The following is a 12356-nucleotide window of genomic DNA, read 5'->3' on the forward strand; positions in this document are numbered from 1 at the left end:
GTGCTTTAACGAATCCGGCCTCCATAGTGTGTTCAAAAGGATTATTGAATTTCTAAAAAATAAAAATATCAGCGCGCTAAAAATGTCCCTAGCGAAAACAAGGGATCTTCGGCGGAAGGCTGCCCATTCGCGCCCTGTGACGTAGGCTCGTGACGTTTCAGAAGAGCGCACTTTTGCGCGTGGATTTTTAAAAATTCATTAAAAATCAACCACGGTGTTTTAAAATTCGGCGATGGTGAATTTTTTAGTTTTGAGGGTCAATGAACAATATGCAATAGCCAAAATATGAACATTTAATAGGTTGCAACTTCCCTATTATTTATAGAGAATATTACTAGGGCAATAAAATATCTTTTTTGCCGTTCGTTTTCCTAAAACGAATTTTACACCGCAGATTATGAAGTTGAAGAAATATATGTTGGATTAAAAGATTCAATTTTTTAAACCGAGTTCTTTACAGTGAGGAACTATTCAGAGAATCCTAAAATTTTTTCACAGGTAAACCAAGCAAACCTAAAGGACCGTTAGAAGTTTCGGATGTTCATGCGGAAGGTTGCAAGCTCAAATGGGACAAACCGGAAGACGACGGGGGTCAGCCCATCAAGGAGTACGTCGTCGAAAAAATGGACACAGACACCGGAAGGTGGATTCCAGTCACAACAACGAGGGAACCAGGAGCAGAAATTTCTGGTTTAATACCTGGAAAAGAGTATAAGTTCCGAGTGAAGGCGGTAAACCCAGAGGGCGAGTCCGAACCTCTGGAAACATCCACTGGAACGGTTGCCAAGAATCCCTTTGGTAAGTCAAATATTGATGCCTATAAGCTGGTGAATCGCCTGCTAACTTTATGCTTTGACCACCTTGCATTTTGCATGTTTTAAAAGTGAAATTGTTATGTTTCCTTTTAGGGAACCTATGCTCGCTGGAACATGTAATGGGTTATTGATCATTCAGACATTATAATACTAGAGTTTACTATTCTAATTGCTACATTTACTATACAGGGTGTCCCAAAAGGTCGTTTACAAACTTAACATGCTGGTCTGTCATATCATGATGAACAAGATTTACATAGGAACATGTGTTCCCAAACGCAATGCTGGCGCACTACATGCACACAAAGTCAGACACTAACGGATGCACAACATGTCACATATCTATTATACAAAGACGCTTTTATACAACATTTTAGTCTTTTAGGAAAGCTTAAAGCAGTTGCTAAAATTTGAGTCCTGCCAACTCTCATAATCACGTTGCAATGACAACGCAGCGATCAGAGAAATCTTGTCAGAATGGATCGTTATTACGACGGTCGGTACTTCGTTCGTTGCGACGGTGTCTGACAGTTAAAGGCAGCAAATTTCGACAACAGCTATAAGCCTTCCTTGAAAACTAAAATGTTACGTAAAATCGTCTTTGTGTAATAAATATGCGACATGTTGTGCATCCGTTAGTGTCTGGCTTTGTGTGCATGTAGTGCGCCAGCATTGTGTTTTCGAACGTATGTTACTATGTAAATCTTGTTCATCATGATATGACAGACCAGCATGTTTAGTTTGTAAACGACCTTTTGGGACACCCTGTATACATAATACTATATACAAGACAGAGTGTGTCGCCAATGCGCACATCTCCGGAGTTCGTTCCGATCTGCTCTGTTCCGAGAGGATGTTTTTCCCCCAGTGACGTCAGTGGCTTCTGACGTCACTACGATTACGATAGTGGAGTTCAATTAGTTCGATACACCACAGAAATTGCTTTGTTTAATAAAAAAACAGCAGAATCTCAATTAAGCGCTTGGGACCAAATCGCCTCCGGTAAACTGAAAATTCCAGATGAAAGGGTGTATTCAAAAACAGCTGTCAGGAAACAGGAGATACCTAAACTCTGGATTCAAACCTTTACTTATTTTAGAAACAGTTATTACTGTTTTTAGTTATCATTGTTATTTATATATGAAAAATTATCGTATTATAACTTTAAATTGCACGAATTTTCTTGGAACTGCAGATACATGTTTCGAGCTATATGGCACCTTTTTTTCAATGTAAAATCTGAGGTTATGTATGAAAAGACATCCGACAAAGGCCATTATCCATTTATGATTATCCTTTAGAGACATAATGTTTTGTTACTTTTTCAAAGAAAACTTTCTAACATACGAGAACTAGATCAAAATCTAAATTCCTTTAAATCTTGTAAATACAAGTGTTAACTATTGACAAAGTTGATGTTTCAGCCTAATGTTGTGAACATCAATGGACATAATTTTGGCTTAATATCATTCAATTGTTTTCAAAAGTTTAACTCTTATACTCCAACAGAGGAACCAGGAAAACCAGGCAAGCCAACTGCGAAAGACTGGGGCAAGCATTACGTAGATCTTGCCTGGACACCACCTGAGAGTGATGGCGGAGCCCCCATCAACAGTTATGTGATCGAAAAGAAGGACAAGTACAGCACGAAGTGGCAGAAGGCAACCGAAACCATTGGGGACAAGCCTGAAGCTCGAGTTTCAGACCTCATCGAGGGCATGGAATACCAGTTTAGGGTTCGGGCCGTCAACAAGGCAGGACCGAGTGAGCCCAGTGATCCTAGCTCACCTGTTATTGCAAAGCCACGTTTCTGTAAGTTTATGAACTGCTTTAAGTGTTTAACCCCTTCCTGCTCGCTCCCGTGATATTGCTGTGCTGGGGTGTGCAATATTAACGCAACGAAACTATTAAAACCAATTCATATATTATGCCCGGAATACATTTTATTTCTCTCTTTATACACTAGATGGCAGCACCAGTCCATTTTAAATGTAATTGCAGAGATGAAGAAAGGAAATTTGGTACTAACTTACCAGATTGTGGCGTTGGCCTCTTTATCTCAAGCTTTTAAATTTACCACACAAGAAAAATTTACTTATCTTTACTTATATTACACAAAAGATTAATAAAATTCTTTTTTAAAGTTTAAAAGACGTATTTCTTAAATTTTCGCTGCTCGCTTGAGCTTGCTCGTTGACTTTTCATAAAATTTTAAATTTTTTTAAAATTTCAATCTAAAAAATACTGAAAATGAAAAATTGAATGCACATGTTGTTCATACACTTATTTTATATCATTTTCTTAAATAAAAAAATAGACACTTTTATGACCGTTTTCTTGAAAATTATCCGATCGTTAAAGGGTTAAGTTATGTACCAAATACTTATAAAGGCAGTTGAAATTGCCTCTGAAACACTATCTCTGTAATTGAAGATTTATTTTTGGGGAGAAAGGAGAAGTTATTTACTCTTTGAGGGAAGAAAACGACAATAAAACCTGACTGAGAAAATAAAATACGTTTAGTTAACGGAAAAATTAGCGTCTTATGCAATTGAACAATTACAAGGAATGTGTTTAGCTAAAAATTATTCGAAACAAAAATAATTTCTGCAGCTTTTAAAAAAAGGAACTGTATTTTTTAAGTAAAACACATTCTCTCCTATTGAATTAAAACTCATTTTTTTTCTAATAACATGACTTAGATCAACCTTTATCAAAATTTAACTTTTGCGCACTAAACGGAATCCATCGAATAGCGTTTAAAGTTATATCCACATAATTTTTTTTTGCAATAAACAGATTATGTAAATTAAACTAGTTTTGTTGGATCGGCTTTCTAGTAGTAATGTTTGAAATAAAATAACAGTCTTCTTAAAATTTTGTCGAATTCAGTTCCTTGTTGTTTATTTCAATATTTCATAGCCACAAATTTTGCGGTAGCCTCGCCTTTGGAAATTCATTTCCTCATTAATTTCAATATGGAATGTTTTGAGTTTATTGCGAATGTTACTAATTTAAACCCATCAGGGACGTATCTATCTCGAGACCAAAGTAACGTAAGTGCCTAAATTACAATATTCCGTTTTTTAGTTTTCGCATCGAGCCATATGAAAGCAATTCGTTCAAAAATAATTCTTTTCCATTGTTTACCAGGATCAAAAGAGCGCGTGTCCCATCCTTTGTATGCTCCAGAAAAAAGTTTTTCTTCTCTCGTGTAAAATTATCATAATATTACTAACGTTCTTCTGGCTCTGAGATACAGATTAGTGCATAGTACTTCCGCACCAGGAATCGAGGTTCAAATTTCGACCAGGAAACAAATCAGGAATTAAAATTGATCGGTCGTCGAGTATAAGGAAAAAGATTCCAATAATGAACTTGATTTTAACTAGGCAACAAATTGTGTTATATTTTGAGGGTTCATTATACAGGAATTCACATACGGATATTTCGCAATAAGAAAAATAATAATCTATATATATATAAATGAATGTTTGTCTGTATGTCATCCATGAACTCAAAAAGTACCCTGCAGATTTGGCTGAAACTTTCACCGTTTGTTATTTTTGGTACTGGGAATGTTTATAGACCAGTTCGAAAAAAATCCGATCGATAGTTCCTTTTTTATTCCAATTTAAGTCACAATCCATTGGATAAATACGAATAAAATTATCGGCTGCAGAAATTAATTCGCGTGAAAGATCTCATTGATAAAAAGTTAGCTGTTGCCATTTTTCTTGAGTTTGAACAAATAAATTCTTTCTTTATTGTTTTATGGCCTTTCATGCAACGGGGGGATTTAAAACTTTTTCTATTTGATATTTTTAGCGACTGATTGATCTTGCAAACTGCGTGAGTACAAAATTTGAGTAGAGTCACGGCTTCACTTGATACCTGGACCGATTATTATGAAAATTGCTATATATATGTACTTTTCCACGTAGAAGGTGCATAATATGCTCATTGAAGCCACTCGCCACCAGGTGGCACTGCAGAGTAGCAACTTCTGCCCCGTTCAACCGATTGTCATGAAAATCAGTATAATGATGTATTTTTTTGTTGGCGTAGCAACGCGCGTCGGGTACAGCCCAGTAGATAATAATAATAGCACAACCTTTAAGCAATTTGTCATATTCTTTTCACAGTGGCTCCTCAAATATCCGGCCTGAAGGATCTGACAGTGCGCGCAGGCCAGACAATCCGTTTCGATGCCAAGGTAATCGGCGAGCCACCTCCGAAGAAGATGTGGTTCTTAGAGAAGCAGCAGCTGAAGACGGAGGGCCGGATGACGCTGGAGATGGAAGAGTACCGGACCAAGTTGGTCATAAACACGACCGAGAGGAAGGACAGCGGAGAATATCGGCTCTGCGTCGAGAACGCGTCCGGGAAAGACGAAGCAACTGTTTCCTTGCTCGTTTTGGGTGAGATGAAGTTTTAGGTTTTTAAGTCTGCAATCATGAGATGGTTTTAAAATGAAAGTTTTATGACTTTTCTTCGCATTTTTGAAATAATTTTTTATGAATTAATATTTCAACAGTTTGACATAGTTAAATGTTTGATCGATTCAAGTTAAAAAAATACGTTGTGAAGTAAGTATGAAGTATGGTCCGAATTGAAGTGATCCAAAAGTGAGTGATAAGTTCAAAATACTCGAAAACTGGAAAAAAATTGCCACAATCACATTAAAAAATGTATGAGGTCCTCTTAAGAATATACACAACAAAATCTTCATGTCGTTTTAAACGCATGGATCATCTTCTGGCAAGAATAATTCGGGAAAAATTGAATTTTCAAAAGTTAGTAATTCATTTGAAATGTAGTTTACCAAAATAACTACAAGTGTAATAAGTTTCGAAACAACAGAGTAAAACAAATCAGTACATTATTGTATCATGACTTTTTTTTCTATGTGTGTCTCACAAAACAAGAAAAAAACATATACACACACACAAAGGAAGCACAAGGTTATGAAATTGGAGGAAATAAAAAATATTAAAGCATGAAAAATTGCAAAAGTTATTTCAGTGAACCATTAAATAAAGATTAAAACTGAACAAAATAACATATTTTATTACTTTTTGTGTTTTAAATACAGTTGGCTCTCTGTTTATCGACGTTCTATTTAACGACTTTCTCTATTTAACGACGGCTTTTCACGGTCCCAGATGGTCCACAGTAGTGTTAAAAGCATTCTATTTAAGGACGCTTTCTACTTAAGGACGATTTTTTGTGGTCCCTTGAAAGTCGTTAAACAGAGAGCCAACTGTATTATAAAACATCATAAAATATAAAATTCTAAATAAATATTTAAGTATTAAAATTCAACCATTGCAGTACATAATGAAGACTTGAAAACAAAACTTTAAACATGTGTCAAACACTAAACGCGTGAGTCAATTTACCGGCTCGAACTAATAAATATTTTTTAAGAGTTAAAATGCTTATATATTTGCAACTAGCTGCTTCGCCCAACTTTGCACGGAGTACCTCGATAATTAAAAGAAATGTCAAATGACGCGTGTTCAACATTCAGGCTTCAATGAGAGAAAAAAAAAACTGTAAAATTTCCCGTCAAAATAATCATTCTTAAAGAAAAAAAACTGAAAAGCAAAATTTCACGAGTAAGTTTAACGCAACCCTCCATAAATACAACTAAAGCCCTTAAAAATAAAAAGAAAGAAAGAAAGAAAGAAAATAAATCGCCAAATAATAATCAAAAGTGGAAATTTTTACCTCGAAAACAAAATTTTATTTAGTCACAGTCCAAAAAGAAAAAGTAGGAACCTTCTGAACAGTTTTATTCACACTAATTTAAAATGAGATAGCACAAACGATAATTTTCCGACATGAAATTATGTTTCAATAGGATTCAAAATACTTTTAAAAAATTTCCCGGTGATTTTTACAGCCTTTTTATTATTATTATTATTATTATTATTATTATTATTATTATTATTATTATTTGAGATTCGAAAGAATTAAATCAATTTCAGGGTTTTTTAGCGGGCTTTTGAATGACGCTAAATTTGAACTGGTCGGATAATTATTTCAGGTAGAAAGCGTCATTTCATGCCATTTTCGCACCCCTAAAATTAAAATCCGATCGGTTCGATACTTTTTGGCTTTCGAAAACACACCTATATTCCTTCTCGGATCTCCACCCTACTAGCAAAATTTCTTGCATCAACCTTGACAGATCTTGATATTATACTGACGGCGTCAATATTGACGTGTTTCATACTGCATAAAGCTTGCATAAAGATTAAAAAGCAATATTACAATAACAACACGTATGCAACATTGCATTCATCTTAAAATATCAATATTGATATCACCTTACAATAACAACATTGCATACATGTTGTCGCCGTCAAGATGATATTGATTTCATGCTGTCGCCGTCAAGGTAATTAGTACACAATAGAACAGGTGGACCTTCGTTGCTACTTGCGCATGCGCACAGTTCTTTCTACCCAGCATCCCTCGTATTGCTGGCACATTCTTCCTGCTTCGACCTCAATCGGTTCAGAGGTGCTGCACGTGGCGTTGCATTCTTTTAGGCTTCGTTAAGTTGGTTGCTTAGTTATTAGTCTGGAATAGTATTGTTTTAGGAAAAACTTATGAATGACTGATAACTGTATTTGTTTATTAATATAGTACTAAACAAGTCATATCGCAGACGATGTGCGATCAATGTTAGAAATGGCGAAAATAACTTTTTTCGTCCCTAGACTTTGAAACAAAGGACCTGAAGCTCAGAATTTCGTATTATCACTTCAATCTCACGTAAGATTAATTTTATTCAATGGTATTTATGTTATTCTTTAAGATAAATTCATATGTTTTGTCCATGGGATATTTTCAATGCTGACATCTATTTGAAAATGTACTTATTTATTGTATTTATTTATTATTTTGCTACCTTTAGTGCTATAAAAACTTCCGCAATTATTCCTAACTAAGCATTTTATGTCTTTATAATACAATTAGAAGCATGAATTTAAAAAATAAGTCAAGTATTACGCAAAACGAAGAAACTTTCATTTTTTAAATTAAATCGCGAGTACTATTAATATCTTTATATGAATTTCCGATCAGATGTCAGCTTTAAGAAAATATTCTCAGGCTAGAAAACTATCTTGAAGAATAACAGAAATAATTAAAGAATGAAATTTAATTCTCGAGTTTGAAGTGAAAATAATACAAATAAATAAATGGATAAAACACCTTGCAAACGTGCTGATTTCATACTGTCATGTCAATGTATCCTGACATTTTCCTGTCATATCAATACGTATGCAATATTACAAAAGCAAGATCATCTTGCCTAGACCTTGATTTCATGCTGTCATGACAACATCTTGATATTATCCTGTCATATCAATACGTATGCAATGTTACAAAAGCAGCCTACCTTGATATTTTCCTGATATTATGCTGCATACACCTTGTCAGTCAATATTGTGGCAGCCTGCTGACAGCATAAAGGGAGTAACATAACAACATTGAGGCAGTATTAATGCAAGATGATTTTTCTTGCATGTCAACCTTTATGCAATACTGAGGCAAGATATTTTGCTTAAGTACCTTCCAGCCAAATTTGGTCCAGATCCGACGTAAACTATGGATTTGTATAGGGAACATATATATATATATATATATATATATATATATATATATATTCTTTGTTTTAATTATATCTAGATAATAGCAAGCTTGAACTAAATCACAAAAAGTTTTTTGCGTGAAAAAAAAAAAAAAAATACACCATTTCAAATAATTGTAGCTAAGAAGCGTAGTGAGATGTCAGATAAAAGAACCTTAAAACTCCAAACTATTGAGCTTTAAAAAAGACCAATTACTCTCAACTAGTGTTTTTTCCCCTCTTTATGTTTGAAGAAAATGCTTGACCTTTACACGTATTTATTTTCCAGACAAACCCGGTAAACCCAAAGGACCTTTAGAAGTTTCTGACGTCCACGCTGAAGGATGCAAATTGAAATGGAAAGAGCCAGAAGACGACGGGGGAACTCCCATTGAACACTACGCCGTAGAAAAGATGGACATGGGCACGGGGAGATGGGTTCCCGCAGGCCGAAACAGCAAGCCTGAGCTTAGCCTTTCGAATCTTATACCTGGTACACAGATAACTATTATTTCTTTTACTTTACTATAAATGAAAAAAAATAATAAAAATCGACGCTCTCCTGTAAATTGCTATTTTTGGCTTTGGAGATCGGTTGCAGAAAAAGAATTTGGGGGAACACGTACTCATACATTAGATTTCATGGCAGACGGCTTTTTGTTAGGCCAAAAAAAAAAATTGAATTTTGTCATTTTGAATTCAAATTATGTTTTTCGAAATCACGAGTGTGTGTGTATGTAGGCGTGTATATTTGTGTGGGGGGGGTATGTGGGTTTGTGGGGTATGTTTATGTGTGTGTAGGCATGTGTGTTTGTGTCTATGTGCAGGCATGAGTGTTTGGGTAGTTGTGTGTATGAGTGTTTGTGTGCGTGGGGGCATATGTGTTTGTGTCTGTGTGCAGGCATGAATGTGTGGGTAGTGGTGTGTGTGTATGTGTAGTGTCTGTATGTATGCGTGTGTGTATGTGTTTGTGTTTGTGTGTGTATGTGTTTGTGTGTGTGTGTATGTGTATGCGTGTGTGTGTGTGTGAGTGTGTGTGTGTGCAGTTGTGTATGTATGCGCGTGTGTGTAGTTGTGTATGTATGCGCGTGTGTGTAGGATATGGATGCAACCTGGTGACGGTTTTCGCTATAGGAGCAGCATCGTGAGGAGCCGGTCGACGGTGATGCTGCAGAGGGAGGCGGGGGGGGGGATTAAAATTATAGGACATCGAAACAATCAAATGAAAGCAATAAGCAATCGTGATTGCTCAAAAATCTTTTGTTTATTTATTTTTAATTTTTTACAGGACAAGAGTACAAATTCCGTGTGATGGCAGTTAACGCCGAGGGTGAATCTACTCCTCTGGAAGGTGAAAAAACAGTGGTTGCTAAAAATCCTTACGGTGAGTATTTTTGCGAGCATTTCAAAAACTGATACTAACATTTTGTGGTCATCGTGAAACTGTCTTCTTTGTCTTTCACATGAATGTTCTATCTTTTAACTTACTAATGTCACCACGCTTATTAGAGTGATATGCGCCAAAAGCTAATCACCACGAAGTTCCCGGCAAAGTCCACCTGCGTACCAATTTTATCTGAAACCTTACAATACTTCTTTAAGTACTGCAGTGACGTTTGAGGAGAAAATCATTCAATTACCCAGTCTCTCTCTGTCTCTCTTTTTTTTTTTTTTTTTTTGCATGAAACATTTTTTTCTTCCATTAGAAATAGCAGTCACGCTTTGTGAGGGAAGCATTTGTATTCATCATCTCTCACGGTTGGAGCTAAATCTAATCAGCATCAATTCCCATTGAGGTACTTAATGCATAATTTTCGCTCGACTCAAAGCGTTAATGTTATGGGTGAGGTGCTTTTAACTTGCCACGGAACCGAAAAAAATCAAACAACAATAATAAGATTTAAAAGCGGCCACCCTTGATTCATTACTTTTAGTTAGTAGTAAGGAAAGTTTTCCTCCAAATTGTCCTAAATGCTGCGCCATGCAACAATCCCATATCATACCTTTGACTGCAAAAATAAGAAATAACAATGTATAATTGCAAAAAAAAAAAAAAAAAAATGCTTGTATGCTATTATTTCTTAGTTTTACTTTTCAAGTACAAAGGTATTTATTGAACTTTACATCTTGGATTGTGTGTGACTGGACAAGAGAAAAATTCTGGATAGTCCTCTTCTTATAGTGGAATTAATTAAAAGTCTATTTAATTATGGACTTTATTTAGCATCACTGTAATAAAAAAGGACTTTTTGAAATAGACAAGAGAAAAATCCTGGATAGTCCTCTTCTTATAGTGGAACTAATTCGAAGTCTATTTAATTATGAACTTCATTTAGCATCACTGTAATAAAAGAGGACTTCTTGAAATAGTTCGTCCACAGAAAAGCGTTCATACACAATTAGACACAAAGGTCTTTGCTTACACACATAGACAGACATTTTCTGAAATAAATACTCAAATCATAGTCTAAACAAAAATCTTCCTGTCCTGTAAGAACTAACACCAACTGGATTTTCAGATCCTCCCGGAAAACCTGGAATTCCCGAGCCATCCGATTGGGACAAGGAATGGATCGACCTCAAGTGGACCAAACCTATGAAAGACGGTGGATCACCAATCACTGGGTACCTCATCGAGAAGAAGGAGAAAGACTCTTCGACGTGGTCGAAGGCTGCGCAGATTGACAAGCCCGTGCTCGAAGGCAGGGTGGAGAATCTTGTTCCAGGGGAGAGTTATCAGTACAGAGTTCGAGCCCTCAATGCCGCTGGTCCCGGGGAGCCCAGCGATGCTACCAAGGCCATAGAAGCAAAACCGAGGAAGAGTAAGTACATTGATGACTTTATGTTAAAATTTTAAGAAAGAATTTCGAAGGAATTCCTTTGAAAGAAAACAAATTTATATTTTTCTATTCTATGTTGATGGAAAAGACAGACCACCAGTAAACACATAGGTTGCCAGAAAGTTTGCCGCTATGTGGGTTTTTTTGGGGGATTTGTTTCTTGAATAAAGAAGAAGTTAACCAATGGTATTCGCTTTTGCAGCCTGCTTGGCATCAATTTGTTCTTGTCCAAGCCAAACACGTGATTGAGGTTACCAAACGGAGCTTTGTTTACATCTAGTCTATCTTTCCTGGCAAAGCAGTCTAGCTCATCTGAATAGAAAGAAAAGCTGATCTTATAAACAATGATTGAATATCATTTCAGTGCCTCCAAGAATTGACCGCAGAACTCTGAAACCAATAACAATCAGAGCAGGACAGCCATTCAACTTAGACGTCAAGATTGCCGGAGAACCAGCACCTACCGTCCGTTGGATGTTGAAAAATGAACCCGTCCAAGAAAGATTCGACTTCACTATTACCAATGTGCCTTACAATTCCAAAATTGACTGCCAGAAGGCAGAGCGGAAAGACAACGGCATTTACAAAATCTTCGCTAATAACCAGCATGGGCAAGATCAAGCTGAAGTCGAAATTACAGTTCTGTGTGAGTATATTTCTGTGATTACATTAATAAAAATCTTCTTATGGAAACGGTCATCCCAAATGAAATTACCAGTTGTACAACTTAATTTTATTTTTAAATCGAAGATCAAGTCACGAATGCCGAAATGTTGTCGTTTTTCTAATTTTAACATTAATTTGAGAATTAATTGATATTGGTAATTTACGAATTATCGCTCTGAAATAATCAAGATTAAAGTGAATTAACAGATGTTGAATCTGGACGCAATTTACAAGACAGTTTTTGTTTTAGTTAAAGTGTAAAAAATTATTTAAATTTTGTCATAATTTAAAAATTCAAAAACTATTATTTCAGTGGCATTTCAATTTCCTATTAGAAAGTTTTGGACTCGACCCACTTTCGCTCTTACTGCCTCATTTAAACACAAGGAT

General features: G+C 35.7%; 1 protein-coding gene across 1 annotated transcript in view; it reads left to right on the forward strand.

Annotated features, from left to right (window-relative positions):
• The window catches only part of LOC129217747 (twitchin-like), a 364621-nt gene that overhangs the window by 212323 nt on the left and 139942 nt on the right, over positions 1–12356 (forward strand). Inside the window, 7 exon segments of the mRNA XM_054852086.1 lie at positions 499–798; positions 2325–2627; positions 4961–5236; positions 8750–8953; positions 9749–9844; positions 10980–11282; positions 11665–11946. Of these exon segments, the coding sequence (XP_054708061.1) occupies positions 499–798; positions 2325–2627; positions 4961–5236; positions 8750–8953; positions 9749–9844; positions 10980–11282; positions 11665–11946 (1764 nt within the window).

This window comes from Uloborus diversus, chromosome 2 (genome assembly GCF_026930045.1).
Source record: "Uloborus diversus isolate 005 chromosome 2, Udiv.v.3.1, whole genome shotgun sequence".
Classification (NCBI taxonomy): domain Eukaryota; kingdom Metazoa; phylum Arthropoda; class Arachnida; order Araneae; family Uloboridae; genus Uloborus; species Uloborus diversus.